General features: G+C 48.5%; 1 protein-coding gene across 1 annotated transcript in view; it reads right to left on the bottom strand.

The window, feature by feature from the left end:
• Positions 1 to 22,114, bottom strand: part of LOC148443340 (zinc finger protein 777-like) — a 130,506-nt gene extending 108,392 nt beyond the window's left edge. The window contains exons 1-4 of the mRNA XM_088462955.1: positions 21,970 to 22,114; positions 12,326 to 12,452; positions 5,808 to 5,909; positions 5,598 to 5,660 (exon numbers count right to left, since the gene is read on the bottom strand). Coding sequence (XP_088319081.1) covers positions 5,598 to 5,660; positions 5,808 to 5,909; positions 12,326 to 12,452; positions 21,970 to 21,984 — 307 coding nt within the window. The 5' untranslated portion in view covers positions 21,985 to 22,114. The remainder of the gene's footprint in view (positions 1 to 5,597; positions 5,661 to 5,807; positions 5,910 to 12,325; positions 12,453 to 21,969) is intronic.
• Between the last annotated feature and the right edge of the window lie 258 nt (positions 22,115 to 22,372).

Here is a 22,372-nt window from a genome sequence, read left to right as displayed (position 1 = left end):
GGGATGGTGTATTCTGGTTATGTTACCTGAGCACATGTGTATGAGGGATGGTGTATGCTGGTTACATTACCTGAGCACATGTGTATGAGGGATGGTGTATGCTGGTTACATTACCTGAGCACATGTGTATGAGGGATGGTGTATGCTGGTTATTTTACCTGTGTATGAGGGATGGTGTATACTGGTTATATTACCTGAGCACATGTGTATGAGGGATGGTGTATGCTGGTTATATTACCTGAGCACATGTGTATGAGGGATGGTGTATACTGGTTATATTACCTGAGCACGTGTGTATGAGGGATGGTGTATGCTGGTTATATTACCTGAGCACATGTGTATGAGGGATGGTGTATGCTGGTTATATTACCTGAGCACATGTGTATGAGGGATGGTGTATGCTGGTTATTTTACCTGTGTATGAGGGATGGTGTATACTGGTTATATTACCTGTGTATGAGGGTTGGTGTATGCTGGTTACATTACCTGTGTATGAGGGATGGTGTATGCTGGTTATATTACCTGTGTATGAGGGATGGTGTATACTGGTTATATTACCTGAGCACATGTGTATGAGGGATGGTGTATGCTGGTTACATTACCTGTGTTTGAGGGATGGTGTATACTGGTTACATTACCTGAGCACATGTGTATGAGGGATGGTGTATGCCGGTTATATTACCTGTGTATGAGGGATGGTGTATGCCGGTTATATTACCTGAGCACATGTGTATGAGGGATGGTGTATGCCGGTTATATTACCTGTGTATGAGGGATGGTGTATGCCGGTTATATTACCTGAGCACATGTGTATGAGGGATGGTGTATGCCGGTTATATTACCTGTGTATGAGGGATGGTGTATGCCGGTTATATTACCTGAGCACATTTGTATGAGGGATGGTGTATGCTGGTTACATTACCTGTGTATGAGGGATGGTGTATTCTGGTTATGTTACCTGAGCACATGTGTATGAGGGATGGTGTATGCTGGTTACATTACCTGAGCACATGTGTATGAGGGATGGTGTATGCTGGTTACATTACCTGAGCACATGTGTATGAGGGATGGTGTATGCCGATTATATTACCTGAGCACATGTGTATGAGGGATGGTGTATGCTGGTTATTTTACCTGTGTATGAGGGATGGTGTATACTGGTTATATTACCTGAGCACATGTGTATGAGGGATGGTGTATGCTGGTTATATTACCTGAGCACATGTGTATGAGGGATGGTGTATACTGGTTATATTACCTGAGCACGTGTGTATGAGGGATGGTGTATGCTGGTTATATTACCTGAGCACGTGTGTATGAGGGATGGTGTATGCTGGTTATATTACCTGAGCACATGTGTATGAGGGATGGTGTATACTGGTTATATTACCTGAGCACATGTGTATGAGGGATGGTGTATGCTGGTTATATTACCTGAGCACATGTGTATAAGGGATGGTGTATGCTGGTTATATTACCTGAGCACATGTGTATGAGGGATGGTGTATGCTGGTTATATTACCTGAGCACATGTGTATGAGGGATGGTGTATACTGGTTACATTACCTGTGTACGAGGGATGGTGTATACTGGTTATATTACCTGAGCACATGTGTATGAGGGATGGTGTATGCTGGTTATATTACCTGAGCATGTGTGCGGGTGACAATTTTGCCGAACAGTTTTACACCAGTGTGGAGGATGAATATGGGGCGGGAATTACAGTTGCTTGGGCTTTAGTAGTGTCAGAGTGATCAATGTCACCATCAAGATTATGATATTTGTGCTGGGAAAGTTTATCTGAGCGGAGGTGTGGCCGGAGGCCAGCCACACAGGGGTAATGGCTGCCGCGACACTGAAGGGGTTAACCCCTGTGCTATGGCGCCATTTTTAAATGGACAAAGGGGCGCTAGGCGTCATGTTAAAATGTATTACCGGCGCTAGGCGCCGGGTGTGTGGGGGGACTGTCTGAAGCACTGCATGCTGCCGGAGTTGAGCTCCGGCCGAGCGGCGATGGCAGGTTTAACCCCTGGTGCGCATTGCTGAGAGAGGGCAGTATGGAGCGCTCACAGCCAGAGTTCTGTGCTGCTGCGCTCAGGAGGATTAACCCCTGGTGGAGCCCCAGCAGTCCAGGACTGCAGAAATAAGGGAGCTGAGCACAGTATAAATAGCACAGATGTACATGTGGTTATAACACACAATGTATATAAAATGTATGTGCAGCACTGAGCCAGAACAGGAGGTCCTAGGCTGATGCTGGGCACAGGCACAAACGGTGAATGTATTTAAAGTGTTTAAATGTATAATTTAAGTAAAGTGCACTTATCTGTGATGCTCTGGACAGCCAGGGGATCCAGAGTCCTCCGTGGGCTGCTGGGTTCCAGCCCCTTCCAGAGGAGATAAAATGTCCTCCTATGCAGCCTCATGCCTGGAGGTGGTATGAGGGGTGCATAGGGAGCTGGCTAGGGCAGCCAGATAACCATTTCCGGGAGCTTCAAAATACCTTCCCTTCCATGGCCAGGACACCGTGCCCGGGGGACCCTGCTTTCCCACCTCTGGAGCTCAGATTCAGGCAAAGGTGGTTGGGCTGGTCCCTTAGCAGATTCCTGGAAGGATGGTTTCTTGGGGAAACCTCCCCCGGCCCTAGACGAGCTGACTCCTGGGTGGTGACCAAAACACCAGGTAGGCTCAGGCTCAGGGGAGTGACCACTCCCCACAGGGGACAATGTTATATGTGCATGTGGCTAGCACAGGTCATGCACTTAAGGTGATTGGTTGGAAACCACAGGGCAGACTTACCCCCTGTGGAAGTGTGTGTTAGAATGACATAAAAAGAGGGGCTGTGAGCCCTGTATTGTGGTACAACCCTGTAACTTCTATGAGGAGGAGACCTGCTGATAAGATTCCTGTATGTGGTACATCTTTGACAATCCTTTGTGGAGAATTGCTGTTTGATTTCTGTGTGATATTCCCCTTCAGACAGAAGGTTGAGTCTTCTTTAAGACTTTGAGCAAATAAACACCGTTTGCCTTTACTTCAATTGCCTCAATCTTGCGACCAACAGAATTGCGCCAAAACGCTATTCCGTTCTCCTGCTGTTCTGGGTAAGAGCTCCGTGTCTCCAAGTTCAAGCCCTCTGCCAGCTACCGTGCAGACCTGGTCCATTGCGAGGGATCAGGTGGGAACAGCCGACACCAAACAGGAGGTGTGTCCGCAGTTAGTCAAACGCATACGCAGCAGAAGCGGTTCCAGGTTTCCGAGGCAGGAGCTTAAGTGCACCTAATAAGCGGTTCCAAACGCCGATGGTAGAGTTTGGTGGTGACAGCATCGTTAAACGCCCACGGCGCAGTGGGCGGAGTCAGTGACAGGCGGTCACTGACGGTGAGTGGGAGTCCAAAAGCGCTAACCCGTGACCAGGGACGGCCTAGGCGAAAGGCGTCCGGTCACAGGAGGTAACGTGGTCAATACAAGGGAGAGAAGAACAAGAGATGATATTTGTGATGGGAAGTTTTATCTGAGTGGAGGTAACGTGGTCAATACAAGGGAGAGAAGAGATATTTGTGATGAGAAGGTTTATCTGAGCGGAGGTAGCGTGGTCAATACAAGGGAGAGAAGAGATGATATTTGTGATGGGAAGGTTTATCTGAGCGGAGGTAACGTGGTCAATACAAGGGAGAGAAGAGATGATATTTGTGATGGGAAGGTTTATCGGAGTGGAGGTAACGTGGTCAATACAAGGGAGAGAAGAGATGATAATTGTGATGGGAAGGTTTATCTGAGTGGAGGTAACGTGGTCAATACAAGGGAGAGAAGAGATGATATTTGTGATGAGAAGGTTTATCTGAGCGGAGGTAACGTGGTCAATACAAGGGAGAGAAGAGATGATATTTGTGATGAGAAGGTTTCTCTGAGCGGAGGTAACGTGGTCAATACAAGGGAGAGAAGAGATGATATTTGTGATGGGAAGGTTTCTCTGAGCGGAGGTAACGTGGTCAATACAAGGGAGAGAAGAGATGATATTTGTGATGAGAAGGTTTATCTGAGCGGAGGTAACGTGGTCAATACAAGGGAGAGAAGAGATGATATTTGTGATGGGAAGGTTTATCTGAGCGGAGGTAGCGTGGTCAATACAAGGGAGAGAAGAGATGATATTTGTGATGGGAAGGTTTATCTGAGCGGAGGTAACGTGGTCAATACAAGGGAGAGAAGAGATGATATTTGTGATGGGAAGGTTTATCGGAGTGGAGGTAACGTGGTCAATACAAGGGAGAGAAGAGATGATAATTGTGATGGGAAGGTTTATCTGAGTGGAGGTAACGTGGTCAATACAAGGGAGAGAAGAGATGATATTTGTGATGAGAAGGTTTATCTGAGCGGAGGTAACGTGGTCAATACAAGGGAGAGAAGAGATGATATTTGTGATGAGAAGGTTTATCTGAGCGGAGGTAACGTGGTCAATACAAGGGAGAGAAGAGATGATATTTGTGATGGGAAGGTTTCTCTGAGCGGAGGTAACGTGGTCAATACAAGGGAGAGAAGAGATGATATTTGTGATGAGAAGGTTTATCTGAGCGGAGGTAACGTGGTCAATACAAGGGAGAGAAGAACAATAGTCGTGTATTTTGGGACGCAATTCGGTGGCAGGTACTTTACAGAAGTTATACAGGTCGTCATAATAGGTTTCTGAAGAGGTCTTTGATTTTAAAGGATTATATTGAAGAATGCCTTTAGTGTCCCGAATCGTAGGTATGGTGCACAAGCTTTGCGAGCCTATAAAGCGCTAGCTTAGTGTGCACAGACCAAGCACATGGTGGACAGGATATTCAGGGATGTGCAATGGCCTCCTGAGCTAGGTGGGCATATGCCAAAATGGCAGCTTATCCCAGGAAGACTAATCGCAGGCCCACAATTCCAGCATTATCAGACCCCCTGAGAAAAGAAACTCTAAAGAGAGGAACCAGGAGGGCACGATGGGCGCACATAGGAACGTAGGAGTGCGAGCTTGCGGCACATCAGGGCGATGGGGTCTAGGAAATAAGAGATTCCTGGAAACGGCAGATTTGTTTATGGAACAAGCTCCTGACTGAGCAGACTGACAGGACAAGGACAGAGCTCAGTGTCAGCGCTATAAGGAGGAGGCTGCTTTGTCTGTCTACAAGTTCCTGTCCAGACTATTTCCCGCTGTGACCTACAGACAAGAGCTAACACTCTATCCCCGGCTGTCCTTGTAGAGCCTGCAGTCCTACCCAGAGTAAGTAGCCAGTAGGATCCAACCACAGACACCAGCAAAGAGGCGCTGCAGCAGGTACCCAACACCCAGGGGCCAGCGATTCCAGGTGCCGACTGTAGCTACTCTCCTACAATAAGGCACAGATTCATTGTAATAATAATGATATAACAACATTTTGTAGCCGGTGGCTTGAATAATAATTATACAGCATTGTGTAGCCAGATGTGAGTATTATAGTGCGGTGTGCACCCAGGCCTTGATGTCACTATTATATTGTGTATGTGGGCTGTGAATAACGCAGTCTGGGCAATACTATTATATACAGTGCTGTGCGGCCCACGTCAGTTTATTACACAGCGTCACACACCTGGGCAGTGAATCTGCAGTTCCATGTCCAGCTCGTCCTCCAGTAATGCCCTCTCTGTCCAATCTGCAGCAACAAGACAACATATAAATGTATCAGGGGTATAACTCCCCAATATAGCAGACAATGCACATTAGAGCGCAGCTATACCTGAGCCCCATCATAGAGACCCGCCCCCATCAGTGATATCACATGGGTCCTCCCCCTTCTCACCTGTGTGCACGCCGCTCTCTCTCCCCGACTCCTCTGTGAGCGGATGTGCCCTGATACAGGGGTCCTCTCCTCTCTCAATCCTGGATAAAATCTCCGGCTGCCCTGATGGAAACAGAAGAGGGTGCCAATGACAATGGGCACAGGGGACGCCCCCGATCTATGGCGCAGGTCGCAGATAGCTGGAGCATTATATAGAGACATTTACATAAATCACGGTGCTAAGTAACTGCTTGTACCATATAATATCCCTCACGGTGCATTTACCCGTCTGCTATTCCTCAGAGTTCCCCAGTCAGCACCCGGCACAGGAGCTGCAGGAACCTGGTGAGTGACCACACAGAGGACAATGCCTAATAATACAGAACAAACAAGGGCGCCTCCTAGTGCGCTAAGGTGACGGAGAGAACACCGTCAGCGCAATAATGCGTAGGTGTATCAGCCACGGGACAAATACTGGAATAAAATCAGCTTATCTGAACCAAAGTTATTTTCCATTTCTCTCCATAGAAATGAACTGAGAACAAAGTGTAACCCTGATTTACATGATAACCGCTATTACAAGGGGCACAAGAATCTCATGTATAATATAAAAGCAACGAGCCAATATGACAGCGATATGACCCAACCAGATTCATTGGGGCGTTATACGTCAGCCCGACATCCTGAATAATCACTAAGACCATGAAACGTACCCAACGATAACAGCGCAAATTTATCATGGTCTATAGAGCCTCCACCACTGAAATGAGCCCAGAAAACGCAGCGCAGCCCCAGCCAGCAAAGCGCCACTCGGGAGCCACGAGGTCTCTAACAGCGGCAGGAGAGGGTCTGCTGCCCCTGGTCACCCAACATCTGGAGCGGGTCTCCTGGAAGTGTTTTTGTGAAGAATGTTTAGTTACAGCGGGTTGGGTATAATATGCCGGCAGCTGAAAGCTGAATAGCCATCGGTTCAGATCCCGACGCTGGAGCCCGATCAGTGAAGATCCTGACAGGGGTAGTAAGTACTCTAACCCTTCCCCCTCACCCCCCCCCCCCCAAAACCCTAGCCTCCCCCTGGTTGTGCCTAACCCTAGCCTCCCCCCGGTGGTGCCTAACCCTAGCCTCCCCCCGGTGGTGCCTAACCCTAGCCTCCCCCATCCCCAGGGAAACTCATATACTTACCCGGTTCCTAACGTTAGGGATTCCGGCATTCGGGATGCAGATACCAGTATCCTGATCTCCTTTCGGGATAGTGGTGTCAGAATATTGGCGAAAAGCGAGATTCCGGCGCCGGTATATCGGCAGTCGACATCCCATCTGCCGGCATATTAACTACATCCCGCTACAGCTTATCGTGTTTGCTTAGCATTTATTAATATTGCCATTTTAAACCTACCGGTAAAAGCTGCTCTCTCCATGAGACCACAGTAGAACACATCACCATTATTTGTACTAGGGCGTCTGATGTGTAATGTATTTATTTATAAGTATTGCGCCACAGCGTCGGGACCAAGTACTACAGCTGCAGCACTACAGAGATGTGCTGGGGATAATGGGTTTAAAATGTACATGTAATAACATTGTACTTATATAACACATCCTGAGACCATTCATGTGTGGGGTTGCATCTCAGCCAAGGAAATGGGCTCACTCACAATTTTGCCTAATAACACAGCCATGAATAAAGAATGGGACCAAAACATCCTCCAAGAGCAACTTCTCCCAACCATCCAAGAAAAGGTTGGGGATGAACAATGCCTTTTCCAGCATGATGGAGCACCTTGCCATAAGGCAAAAGTGATAGTCAAGTGGCTCGGGGAATCCTCAAGAGGCGGGTGGACAAACAAAAACCCCACAAACTCTGACAAACTCCAAGCATTGATTAGGTAAGAATGGGCGGCCATCAGTCAGTATGTGGCCAGAAGGTGAGTGACAGCATGCCAGGGCGAATTGCAGAGGTCTTGTAAAAGAAGGGTCAGCACTGCAAATATTCACACTGCATAAACTTAATGTAATTGTCAATAAAAGCCTTTGACACGTATGTAATGCTATAATGTTACCTCAGTATACCATAGTAACATCTGACACTTATGTAATGCTGTAATGTTACCTCAGTATACCATAGTAACATCTGACACTTATGTAATGCTGTAATGTTACCTCAGTATACCATAGTAACATCTGACACTTATGTAATGCTGTAATGTTACCTCAGTATACCATAGTAACATCTGACACTTATGTAATGTGACCTCAGTATACCATAGTAACATCTGACACTTATGTAATGCTGTAATGTTACCTCAGTATACCATAGTAACATCTGACACTTATACTGAAGTAACATTACAGCATTACATAAGTGTCAGATGTTACTATGGTATACTGAGGTAACATTACAGCATTACATAAGTGTCAGATGTTACTATGGTATACTGTGGTAACATTACATAAGTGTCAGATGTTACTATGGTATACTGAGGTAACATTACATAAGTGTCAGATGTTACTATGGTATACTGAGGTAACATTACAGGCATTACTAAGTGTCAGATGTTACTATGGTATACTGAGGTAACATTACAGGCATTAAATAAGTGTCAGATGTTACTATAGTATACTGTGGTAACATTACATTAGTGTCAGATGTTACTATGGTATACTGAGGTAACATTACAGCATTACATACCATAGTAACATCTGACACTTACGTCATGCTGTAATGTTACCTCCGTATACTATAGTAACATCTGACACTTATGTAATGCCTGTAATGTTAAAGGGGCATGGCCATATCGTAAAGGGGCCGTGGTCTGAAGACACAACCCCGTTTACATCACTAATGGGGTGTGCCCAGCATCTCCGAGATGCTGGGCTACCCCCAGGCTTCACCCGTACTGTGAATAGATGCTGTGCGCATGCGCACAGCATCTATTCTCGCTCTGCATACCCTCTGCATAGCAGAGCAGCGGTGAATGCTTCCCCCAACTTCCCCCCCCCACCGCGGGACACTGTGGCCCGCGGGCGGGACAGTCCCAAAAAAACGGGCCTGTCCCGCTAAATGCGGGACAGTAGGGAGGTATGGTATACCATAGTAACATCTGACACTTATGTAATGCTGTAATGTTACCTCAGTATACCATAGTAACATCTGACACTTATGTAATGCTGTAATGTTACCTCAGTATACCATAGTAACATCTGACACTTATGTCATGCTGTAATGTTACCTCAGTATACCATAGTAACATCTGACACTTATGTAATGCTGTAATGTTACCTCAGTATACCATAGTAACATCTGACACTTATGTAATGCTGTAATGTTACCTCAGTATACCATAGTAACATCTGACACTTATGTCATGCTGTAATGTTACCTCAGTATACCATAGTAACATCTGACACTTATGTCATGCTGTAATGTTACCTCAGTATACCATAGTAACATCTGACACTTATGTCATGCTGTAATGTTACCTCAGTATACCATAGTAACATCTGACACTTATGTAATGCTGTAATGTTACCTCAGTATACCATAGTAACATCTGACAAAAAGGGCTAAAAACACAGAAGCAGCAAACTTTGTGAAAACCAATAGTTGTGTCATTCTCATAACGATTGGCCATGGCTGTGTAATTTTAAAGAAAGTAACATTTTCATGACATAAGCAAATGGTAAGTTATTGAGACAACAAATCTGCTGATCTAGATAGAATGGCGCCACCTTGTGTACAAGATTGTTTACAGTGATTCTTCTGCAAGCATTCAAAATGTTCTTAAACACTTGTAAATTATCAGTGGTAAATTTCTATTGAGATGTTTGCATACATGTCACGATTATGGTCTAATTGAGATAATTAGGAAAATACTTAATTAATGTGGTCAAGGCTCTTCCGGGGCCTCCCAGGGATCTGCGTTGTATACAATGGTAAATCACTGGCAATAAACAAGAGGTTAATGCACGGTTTCCCAAACTCTGCCCTCAAAGCACTCCGTGGGGGGCGATTCAATTGTTGCTCTGTTCGGACGCCTAAAGCTGCAGGGGAATAATTTCTTCTCGTAGCATCCGGCGGTGCGAGAAGAAATGTGGGCAAAAGCCGTTGGTTTGGGCGCCCTAACCACTTCTTCAGACAGGTTTAGCCACTTTGCGCAACTAAATCCAGTGCTTGTAGCAGCGTTAAATATTAATGGACGCCCGAACTGAGAAACAAATGAATTGCTCCGTCGGGTGCCTATTCCTATAGACGCCCAGCAAGGGGCGCGCAGAACATTTGAAACGCCCCCTAACAGTCCAGGTTTGCAAACTGCCTGAGGCACAAATTAGGTCACTTGTGCTTAAGTATAGATATCCTTAAAACCTGGACTGTTAGGGTTCCTTGAGGACGGTTAATGAATGTTTCAGAGGCCTCCTCTGTCACTGGAGATACTGTGTCTCACACCCATTAACTATGGCTTATTGCCCAGAGATACTAAAAGATGGGAAATTCCTTTGGACAGAAAGGACAATATATGTGGTCACTCCAAGTGTCTGTGTGTTCTATAAAGGGGAAAATACATAACCCATTTTTGGAGAGACCTCATAACCAGTGGAAGTAGCCATCTGAAGTGTGTCATCGATAGATATAGGCCACATTAGAAAGCCCTAAAAGATATTCTCCCAAGGAATCCATATAACATAATCATGTTTCCTATGCATATGTGTATAAAATCCTTCCCTGTTAAGTGGACTTAATGTCATCAGTCTGCTATTCTCTAGGAGAAAGTTATAATATTAATAAAACCCAGGACAAAGTCTGTTCTAAACACAGGGCAATAAAACAGAGCAACATACCTGCACACCTCTAGCTGCCTTGTCACAAAGAAGGTTTGGGTAACAAAGAATGTTTAAAAATGCTGAATTTTTTTTTTAGGAATTGTCAGTTCTTGGGGCTTGGTCTTTATCGGATGCATCATCCATATAGAAGTTACTAAACAGCGTACGTGAGTGTGCTATGACTGCTGATGTGCTAATTTGTTGTATGCGAATACAATTTTTTTAGATTTTTTTGTGTCAATTATCATCATCATTTATTTATATGGCGCCACAAGTGTTCCGCAGCGCCTTACACAGTACATGAACAAATAAGTAACCAGCGACTTACAGTACAATACAATGCAGGACACTGACAATAAACATAGCTATACATTAGCGACCTTTACACCCACATAAGCAGCCGAGTGTTAGTTGCTCTAGTGGGGAGTAAGAGATAAATGAAAATACAGTAGGGAGAAGCACTAGAGGGTAGAGGGCCCTGCTCGAAAGAGCTTACGTTCTAAAAGAATCACAATTTTTATTCAATAAGCATTGTGGCTTGGGCCCTAGGCGAGAGTAAAGCAAAAAAAAGAGCAAATAACTGTGCACCTTGGAAAAACCAAGCTGCGCTACAAATGGGGTAGGTGTAAAATAAACTGAGGGATTTAGATTTGGGAGGGGCGTGTCCAAAGTGACATCTAAAATCGCAGTATAAGAATACAACTGCCCAGAATGTGTGGGCTACATACAGAGGCAGCCAGGATTTACCCTGCACGCAAAACAAATAAATGCGTTTGCACCCCTTGCATTGCAAAATGGTGTGTCCTGGTACACAGTTATACCGCTATTCCACCAAAATCCCAGGTCTGACCCGGGATTTGAAACACGGTTCAAAGCCGTGTCAAACCCGGGATTTACCCCATTCCCACTGCGACGCTGGAATAGCTCAGGTTGGCGCCGTTCACACTGCACACGGGTGAAAGTACCGACGCCTGGAGATGCTGTCATCACCAAGCGCTGGAAACTCCAGCTCTCCCTGAACACCTGGCCGGCGACCAGGGCAGGGGTCTATTCAGGAGGCTGTCTGATGTCACAGCTGTCACCGGGGAGAGAGATTACATCCTCCCAGTATGAAGCAGGGATGGGGTAAAAACCGAACGGTCCAGACCACATGGGGAGTATTCTCTCCCTCACCGGTGACAGCTGTCACAGACAGCTTCCGATTTCAGCCAATCACTACGCTGTAAACGGGCCACGGGTCGGAAGACCTGGGTTACCCATTTCCACGGAGCCTGACCTGGATTTACCTGCGTAAAACCCTGCTCGAGACCCAGGAAGAAATGCCGGGTCAATCGACCTGGGATTTTTTCCTAGGAGCCTTTTCCACTGAGCTGCTACTCGTGCTGACACAGCAATAACCCGGGTATTTTGGCCAGTACAAAAGGGGTATCACTTGCTCTTTTTAGATTTACTCCCAGCTCATAATCAGGTAATTTGTGTCATACTAAACCCTATTTAATAATGTTCTGTGTTTGTGTTCTTAAAAAATCCAGGTGACAGGCATGGCTTTAATAACGACACATTTATGCAGGAACTTGTTTGGTTAACAGTACTGATTACAATTCCATATGGGGAGAAGTAAGATTTAGGAGAGAAGACAGAAAATACTGCAATACTCAGGTAAGTGCCCGGGAGGATAAAGGTAACAATACTGCAGAGCAAATCGGGTAATGGGCACTCACCCACATACACCAGTGTCTGGTAATTTTCCTTCATCACATCCTTGTAGAGCTCTTTCTGCCATTCCTCTAAGCTCCGCCACTCGTCCTCTGTGAAATACACAGCGACATCGTCAAAATGGACAGGTACCTGTAGAACCAAAGAGAAAGAATAGTAAGACACTCCTACTGCCAGGGCATCCGTCTCTACTGCACCCTCTCCTGTCTCTGCCATCACACCCCCCCCCTCCCCCACCATCCCTTGTGGGAAGTACAGTCTCTACTGCATCCTCTCCAACCCTGTCTCTGCTGCCGCGCCCCTCACCACTGCACCCACCATCCCCTGGGGGAATCCGGTCTCTACTGCACCACCTCTCTCCACCGCTGCACCCCAGTCTCTGTTGGCTGCACCCACTGACTAATGCACCCACCATCCCTGTGGAGGATCTGGCTTCTACTGGACCCCCAACTTTACAGCTGTATCGAGTCTCTGCTGCTGCACCCCCTCCCCCTGTAGGGGCCTTAGCCTCTATTATTGCACTCCCACCCTCTATTGCAGCCCCTTGCCTCTACTGTCACACCCCAGCCTCTATTGCAGCCCCTTGCCTCTACTGTCACACCCCAGCCTCTATTGCAGCCCCTTGCCTCTACTGTCACACCCCAGCCTCTATTCTTGCAGCCCCTTGCCTCTACTGTCACACCCCAGCCTCTATTATTGCACTCCGACCCTCTATTGCAGCCCCATGCCTCTACTGTCACACCCCAGCCTCTAATATTACACTCCCACCCTCTATTGCAGCCCCTTGCCTCTACTGTCACACCCCAGCCTCTATTATTGCACTCCCACCCTCTATTGCAGCCCCTTGCCTCTACTGTCACACCCCAGCCTCTATTATTGCAGCCCCTTGCCTCTACTGTCACACCCCAGCCTCTATTATTGCACTCCCACCCTCTATTGCAGCCCCTTGCCTCTACTGTCACACCCCAGCGTCAATTATTTCACTCCCACCCTCTATTGCAGCCCCTTGCCTCTACTGTCATACCCCAGCCTCTAATATTGCACTCTCACCCTCTACCGTCACACCCTAGCCTCTATTATTGCACTCCCACTCTCTATTGCTGCCCCTTGCCTCTTCCGTCACACCCCAGCCTCTAATATTGCACCCCCACCCTCTATTACAGCCCCTTGCCTCTACTGTCACACCCCAGCCTCTAATATTGCACTCCCACCCTCTATTGCAGCCCCTTGCCTCTTCTGTCACACCCAGCCTCTAATATTACACTCCCACCCTCTATTGCAGCCCCTTGCCTCTACTGTCACACCCCAGCCTCTAATATTGCACTCCCACCCTCTATTACAGCCCCTTGCCTCTACTGTCACAACCCAGCCTCTAATATTGCACTCCCACCCTCTATTGCAGCCCCTTGCCTCTACTGTCACACCCCAGCCTCTATTATTGTACTCCCACCCTCTACTATCACAGCCCAGCCTCTATTATTGCACTCCCATCCTCTATTGCAGCCCCTTGCCTCTACCATCACACCCCAGCCTCTAATATTGCACACCCAACAAATAATAAAAAAACAGTGTTGTACTCCTCGCGCCCTAACGGCAGCTTAGGTTGGATATCCTGAAGAGAGGGTATCCGTCCTCTCAAATATCAATATAGAACAACGTGGATAGCATACCCCACCTTAGCGCCTGTTTAAAATACACACTAAAAATACATAGCTTTTATGTATCACATATGTTGAAATATAACATGTATATATATGCTGAGACGTAAGAAAAAAATAGAAAAATCTGGTGCAGAATGTAATATAATCTTCTATACAATCCCTCACAACAGAATTCTTATTTGTACGGCAAAATGAACCGTATCTTGTAAGTGCTTATATTAAAAAACACATTTATTTGAACAAAAAGGAAATCGCATAAATATAAATCTGATAAAATTGAGGAAGTTGCTCCAAAAGCGATGAAGCTTCCGTAAACATACAACAGGTACATCATTTGTCACAGGTGAAGTTGTCCTCCTACCAGAATCCAGAGTAACAGATGTGTAATAATAACTGGAAAGAGGTGTTTAACCCGGGTGAAGCCTCAGCTATCGCTCCTCATCTGTCCCACAATGATTGTGGATAGGTCCTGTGATATCTCTCCTCTGTCACAGGACCTATCCAGAGTCATCAAGATACGGTGCCTTTTGCCGTACAAATAAGAATTCTGTTGTGAGGGATTGTATGGAAGATTATATTACATTCTGCACCAGATTATTCTATTTTTTTCTTAGGTCTCAGCATATAACAAGAGATATGGTAAGAACTTACCTTTGTTATCTCTGTTTCTACGAAGTCCATAGGGTCCACAGGGTTGACCTTGGGGTATAGGTTGGGAACCAAATCCGGGCACCACGCAGTTAAAGCTTTTAGCTCCCAGGATGCACTTGGGTCCACTCTCCCTATAACCCCACCCCCAAGCCAGAGGCACCTCAGTTTGTAAGTAGCCAAAGGCCGGAGGAGGAGAGAAAAAGAGAGAAAACTGGAACACTCGATAACCATACTCACAGAAATGGGAGACGGAAAACCGGTGACCAGTCACACAGCCCATTTGAAGCCAGGTGCGTCAGGGCGGGCGCCCTGTGGACCCTATGGACTTCGTAGAAACAGAGATAACAAAGGTAAGTTCTTACCATATCTCTTGTTTTCTACTTCAGGGTCCATAGGGGGTCCACAGGGTTGACCTTGGGGATGTCCCAAAGCAGTTCAACCAAGGGAGGGGACGCTCCTGTGCTGAGAGGAGAATCCGCCGCCAAAAAGGAAGCATCCGGAGAGGCAAAGGAAACAAATGCCTAGAACCTTAAAAAGGTGTGGACAGAAGACCACGTGGCCATCTAGCAAGGCAAAACAGCCAAGGCGCCACAGCAAGCCACCCACGAGGGTTACATGGCCCGAGAAAAAACAAGCATCAATAACAGAAAGGCCTACCCATGGGTAGGCCCCTGAAGAAGACATACGAGGCCGTCCAGCCAACATTTGGCCATAGGCCGGCCATCCTTTCCTGTTAAAACCAGAAATTTCAGACCACCAATAAGGAGTCCGATTTCCGTCAGGAACCTGAACGGATCACATAAATCCACAGAGGCCGGACCACAGTCAATGAGGTCACACCAGCCGAGAGGACTGGGGACTGAATGGCCTCACCATAAGTTCCAGAATAATATGGAACCTAAAAATCACTAAGAAGAAACACAGGGTGAGAGCAACTCACACCCTGACAAGATGCCCTCCAGAAGAGGGAGCCACATGAGAACGCTCCCAATTCCGACACTCACCTGGGTGATATAAACTCCCTGAGAGAAAGAGAGAAAGCCAAAGCAATAGACCATGTAATGGCTATCACAACCAGCGGTTCCATTAACTTTCCCCGGAGTTAACGAAGAACCACTACTAACTCCCAAGGAGTCCCTAGGGAGGACAAATGGAGGCATAATCCAGAAAACACTCCAAAGGATGAACTGGATATCAGAGCGGAGCAATTCCATATCTTAATCATACTGACAGTGTAGAGATCCGCACTGTCAGGAAGGCCAGGCCGAGGGTGAAACCCAAGCCAGCCGGAAGGAATGCCAGAATATCTGGAAATCCTGGACCCCAGAGGATCATATCGACAGGTATAATACCATAAGAATTATGGCTGCCACAGTTTGTGGTAGGTCCCAGCAAAAGCTGATCCATGTGTTCTAATCATTCCAACGATGACAAAGCCAGGGAAGCCGTAAGACCACTGTAGGGACGCAGTCAAAGACAAACTACCCAGGTCCAAGGCAAACCCCAGGACCCTGAGACAACAGGTCCGGGTAGTGAAGCATCAGGAATGGAGTATCGATGGAGAGACTCCGAAAAACCAAGTACCCCTGACATCTGGGGCAATCAGGAGCCACCAGCAGGAAAGCATCTCCGTCTCGATTGAAACACTTCCCTCGAGGAAGAATGGAGACCGGAGAACACAGGTACGCAAATTGGAAGAACCACTTCACCGACAAAGAGTCACTGAAGGTTGCTTCAGAATCCCCAGAGTTGGACTGTAACACCAAAGTGTGATAGAGTCAGAAGGCCATGAGGGTCACCTCAGGAGGACCCCCCCCCCCCCTGCTCACCAGGAGATGAAACCTCTCTTGGGGAAGACACTAGTCCCCTGGATGCACGTCGTGACGGCTGAGGACTCCCGCTTCCCAATGGAGAGCACCTGAAATGAACACTGTCTAGATGGTCGGGAGGAGACCCTCAGACAATGTCCGAATGTATGACATACCTGACATTGCCACCCAACGAACAGTATTGCTAAAAAGAAAGCCACTGTTCTGACCCTGTCGGACTGAACTTTTTCAGGTTCACCGGGAAACAAGGGCTATGCCAGAGTGAAGGCCCAAGACAGGCTAAAGTTCCAACAAGTTAATTGACAGGGTGGAATCGGCAGACATCCAACTGCACTGAAATGGATGCGAACCAGACACTGTCCTTAGCAAAGAATACCCTGGACGAGATGGCCATAGTCACCCGAAAAGGGACCGACTTGCCTCCGGGGAGAGCATCATCGTTTGAACAGTGATCAGACAGAAAAAACTTGTTCCATCTGGAGATAAGCCAATTATGGAAAGGCCTGGAATGGAACTAAGCCCATTCCACCCTTCCAAAGGCAGACACTGAATAGTGGACCATGCATCCCAGAGTGTAAAGACATATGTCGACTGCGCAGACATCCATGTACTCCTAATGGAAGAGTGGAGATGCCGTCTTACGCCAGAAGAATTCTCAGATTCTGAGAATCCAGCAGGGCTCCTAGGTGAAGAATACCCAGAAAGGGATGCAGGGAGGACTTTTTCCCCATTGATTAAACGTCTGCACCCGGAAGAAGCCACAGTCAACCTGACCCGGCTGTAAAGTACCCCGGTGATCCTTCTAAGAGCAGGAGGCCATCCAGGTACAGGAGCATTGGGATATACTGAACAGAAGAACTGTCAGAAAATCCAAAACGCTGGTAAACCCCTGTGGGGCTGAGAGCAGTCTCGACAGGCAGAGCCCGAAAAATCGTAAGTGCTGTGATACAGCAAACCTCAGTCCATGCTGAGGTAAGGTCTCTGTAAGTACCCGTAGGCACGCGTCCTGTATATCCAGTGATACCATAAAGTCCCCAGGTTCCAAACATAGTATGATGGAGCATAGGGATTGCCTCCTGAGCCCAGGTAGCTTTAGGAACTGGTTCAGGGAAATGAGACAGAGAATAGGCCAAAGAGGACCATTCAGCCACCGCACCAGAAAGAAAGCAGAACAACCAGTCCCTCGCTGAGAAAGTGGGGATGGCCCAATTAGCTCCGCTTACCGCAACAACTGTATAGCTTTCTGGATTTGTAAGGCCCTGTTCCGAATAAGGGCCTGAGTACCATCACATGGAAATAGGCCGCCTGAGCAAAGAGAGTGCGTACCCCCCTACCCACGTAGCCGCGGCAACTAGACACTAGTACCGGGCAAACTGAGAAAATCGCCATCTCCCAGTGGTAGGCCTGTCTCGTCAGGCTGACGATATATCCGTAGGTTCAGAAGCAAGATCGGCTGGCAGTCCAGGCCTGCTCGGAACTGGATATGTCGGCCCTTGTAAAGGTCGACAGTCTATGAAGAAACAGACCTTTAGGCTGACCCAGAGGACAAAAAGACTTAATAGTCTGAGGCCCTATAGTGAGCATTGCTGAAGGCGGGAAATTTGTAGTGCCACTGTCAAGGTCAGGACCCAACAAGATATACCCTATAGATGGTATCTGCACCTCTGCATTCCCAGAGCGCAGCCATAGGGTATTACGGAGGATACCGTCGCAGCCGGAACTCTGAAAGTTAGGAGCTGGTATCCAATATAGGCATGTCCACCTATGACAACTGCATATATTACGTGAGCGACCAAATACATTTGAACCCCAGACGTGTTGGAGGGGAAAAAACATTACAAATGCATCAGCTCAGTATGCAATAGTATTAACCAACCATGCTATAGCCATGGTAGGATGGGTAACAACCCCTGAAAGCGAGTATACTGATTTCAGGCAGAGTTACCACCTACGGATCAGAAGAATCCGACCACGCAGGAATGGGAGGCGTAGTAACGTTTGTAATCAGACGAGTAACAAGCCCATCCACCCCAGGAGGGGCTCAGGATGACCCTCAGGGAATTTGGGACAGGAGACCAAACACTGTTGTAATACCTCATATCTGGCAACAGCCAGAGTCCCGCTATGTGATCCACCCGCAAGTCAGCAACAGGGAACCAGAAGGCACGTAATACTGAGGGTGTTGATACAGGTGCAGGTCAACATTCACTCTAACCAGAATGGACCTGCCACCAGCCCAAAGCAGGGATAATAATACTTGAGATAGGCTTCCCCCCGTGTAAGAGGGAAAGAGCCCAAAACAGTACCCAGTTCACGGTAGAGCCAAGTGGGAAGTAACCACAGAGCGTCAACCACGCCAATTTGCGTTTCATAGAAAAACGACATCCACCCAGTGTGGCTGTTGTGGCAATCCCTGCAAGGGGCATGACAGACTATTGTGGCACCAGGGGGAATTCATATACTGCGAAAAACCCCTGTAGGGAGCGGTAGTCTGTGTCACAGGGGAAGAGTGCAAGAAGCTGCGAGATACCCTGAGATGAAAAGGGCAGTATGGTGAAGTAACCCCAAGTGAGGTACAACAATGGGGCCCGCCCGGCGATCTGCAATTAAGAGGATCCCGAGAAAACAAACCGCCCAAGGGGGTCGTGAAAGGGGCCGGCACCCGATGACGCCACATACAGAACCCTTTAAGAGTTAAATCCTCCGCACTAACACCTGCAGCACATGGCTTGCAGGATAGTAAAAATGGGTGCAGTATAACGCTCTATCTCCTGGTCAGACATATCTGACCAAGCCTTGTGATCAAGCAGCGCTATACTGGTCCTGACTGAAACTAAAAATTAGCTGCAGGGACCCATTTTCAGCGTATGCAACACACAGTTCCACTCAAAATATGGCAACGTGCAGCACGCAACAGTATGTGACAAACCTCACAAATATTAACAAGTATATAAATGTGAGGTCTCAGAACCACCCTAAGTACAGCTGTATTAGGGCAGATAAGGAAAGGGATAGATATACACTGACAGGTGAGAGAATACAGACAGTCAGCACTAGCATAAGTCACATACAATGCAGATATATACATATATACATAAACATGTCATATAATATACTGCACTATTACACTGCATGCAACTTACCCAGATTCAGTGTCTGGGAAGGCTACAGCGCTGAGTACACTGACCTGATGGTGAGGTACGCAGGGGGACTGGACTCACTGCCATCTCCGGAGCTCTGCTGCTGCACCACAAGAAAATGGCCACTGGAGACCTCAGAAGAAGCGTGGCCCGCGGAGGAAGCAGCTCAGCGACGCCAGACTATGGATACTGAAAGGCGCGCTGAGCTGAGGGGAGGAGCCGCTGTAACAGGGAAAGCTTCCTCCCCTGGCCGGCTATTAACCCCTGGGACGCCGGCTCCCTACACCGAACACTAAGTCCCTGGTGGTCTAGTGGACACACGGGGTATGGGGGGCCCGCCGCCACTGCCGGCGCCTCCGGTCTGTCCCCAGAGACCGGAGGCACAGGACTGCATTTCAAATGCGCGGATCACCGCAAGCGGTGATCCGCGACCTTACCTGCTCCCCGTGGATCCGGCAGCAGTCCTGGGCGCCCGCAGAGTCCGGCTAGTACAGACTCTGGGGTCCCGCTGAGATCCCCAGATCTGTACTGGCGTCTCAGCGCCAGCGGGGTGACGGAGCGGCAGCTTAGACGTCCTATGGACAGTCTGACGCTGCCGCTCTGAAGAATCCAAAGGAAAAATAAAAAACTCTGTACTTTAGAAAAAATAAAGCTTAGGGGCTGCTAATCAGCTCCCCACTGCACTAAACGGTGACCCGACTCCGGTCGGGCACCAACTTAAACTGAGGTGCCTCTGGCTTGGGGGTGGGGTTATAGGGAGAGTGGACCCAAGTGCATCCTGGGAGCTAAAAGCTTTAACTGCGTGGTGCCCGGATTTGGTTCCCAACCTATACCCCAAGGTCAACCCTGTGGACCCCCTATGGACCCTGAAGTAGAAATGTTATATTTCAACATCATTTGGAAGTGAACTATAAGACTTCATGTGATACATAACAGCTAAGTATTTTTAGGCGCTAAGGTGGGGTATGCTCTCCACATTGTTCTATATTGCACTCCCACCCTCCACCCTCCCTGTTAGTCCCCAGATTACACTGCTCCCCCCTGCTTGGTCCCAGGCTACAAAGCCCCCCATACATGGTCCCAGGTTGTAATGTACCTCCTGCAGAGTCCCCACACTCCAGCACACCCCCTGCAGGGCAATAGACTATGCACTCCCTGCAGTACCCCACACACCAAAGCCCCCCCATACAGGGGCCCAGGTTGTAATGTACCTCCTGCAGAGTCCCCACACTCCAGCACACCCCCTGCAGGGCAATAGACTATACACTCCCTGCAGTACCCCACACACCAAAGCCCCCCATACAGGGGCCCAGGTTGTAATGTACCTCCTGCAGAGTCCCCACACTCCAGCACACCCCCTGCAGGGCAATAGACTATGCACTCCCTGCAGTACCCCACACACCAAAGCCCCCCATACAGGGGCCCAGGTTGTAATGTACCTCCTGCAGAGTCCCCACACTCCAGCACACCCCCTGCAGGGCAATAGACTATACACTCCCTGCAGTACCCCACACACCAAAGCCCCCCATACATGGTCCCAGGTTGCAATGTACCTCCTGCAGAGTCCCCACACTCCAGCACACCCCCTGCAGGGCAATAGACTATGCACTCCCTGCAGTACCCCACACACCAAAGCCCTCCATACAGGGGCCCAGGTTGTAATGTACCTCCTGCAGAGTCCCCACACTCCAGCACACCCCCTGCAGGGCAATAGACTATGCACTCCCTGCAGTACCCCACACACCAAAGCCCCCCATACATGGTCCCAGGTTGCAATGTACCTCCTGCAGAGTCCCCACACTCCAGCACACCCCCTGCAGGGCAATAGACTATGCACTCCCTGCAGTACCCCACACACCAAAGCCCCCCATACAGGGGCCCAGGTTGTAATGTACCTCCTGCAGAGTCCCCACACTCCAGCACACCCCCTGCAGGGCAATAGACTATGCACTCCCTGCAGTACCCCACACACCAAAGCCCCCCATACAGGGGCCCAGGTTGTAATGTACCTCCTGCAGAGTCCCCACACTCCAGCACACCCCCTGCAGGGCAATAGACTATGCACTCCCAGCAGTACCCCACACACCAAAGCCCCCCATACATGGTCCCAGGTTCTACTGCACCCGGTGCAGGCCCCCACACTCTATCATGCACTCTGCAGGACCCCCACTCTCTGCCATACCCCCTGCAGAACCCCCACTCTACCACTCCTCCTGTAAGTCTCTATTGCATACCTAAAGGACCCCAGACTCCAAAGCACCCCATGTAGGGTCGCAGGATCTATCACGCCCCCTACAGGGCCACCATTGTACTGCACCCCGTGTAGGGCCTCCGCTCTCCCGTGCCCATCACGCCCCTGCAGTCTCACCTGGGACACGAGCATGGCTGGCAGCCCCCGGCCTCAGACCTGTCCCCTCTCCCATAATATCACACGGACACACACCGAGCTGCTAGCGGCGCCGCATCCCGGGCACCGCCGCACTGCACGCCGGGACATGTAGTCCGAGCTCAACGCACTTCCGGCCGCATCAGGGCCCTGGGAACTACAACTCCCGGCGTGCACTGCGCGCCGCCATCTGCCTGCTCCCTGCCTGCCCCCTCATTGAGGGCACACATAATCCCTCTCTACCTTATCCCTACATTCCCTCATCTCCCCCTCACTGACTGACCAGCACACATAATCCCTATATGATCCCTACATTCCCTCACCTTCCCCTCACTGACTGACCAGCACACATAATCCCTATATGATCCCTACATTCCCTCATCTC

This window comes from Taudactylus pleione, unplaced genomic scaffold (genome assembly GCF_031769625.1).
Source record: "Taudactylus pleione unplaced genomic scaffold, aTauple2 ptg001297l, whole genome shotgun sequence".
NCBI classification, from domain to species: domain Eukaryota; kingdom Metazoa; phylum Chordata; class Amphibia; order Anura; family Myobatrachidae; genus Taudactylus; species Taudactylus pleione.
The sequence above is the reverse complement of the archived record's forward strand: the minus strand, read 5'-3'. Positions and strand labels throughout refer to the sequence as shown.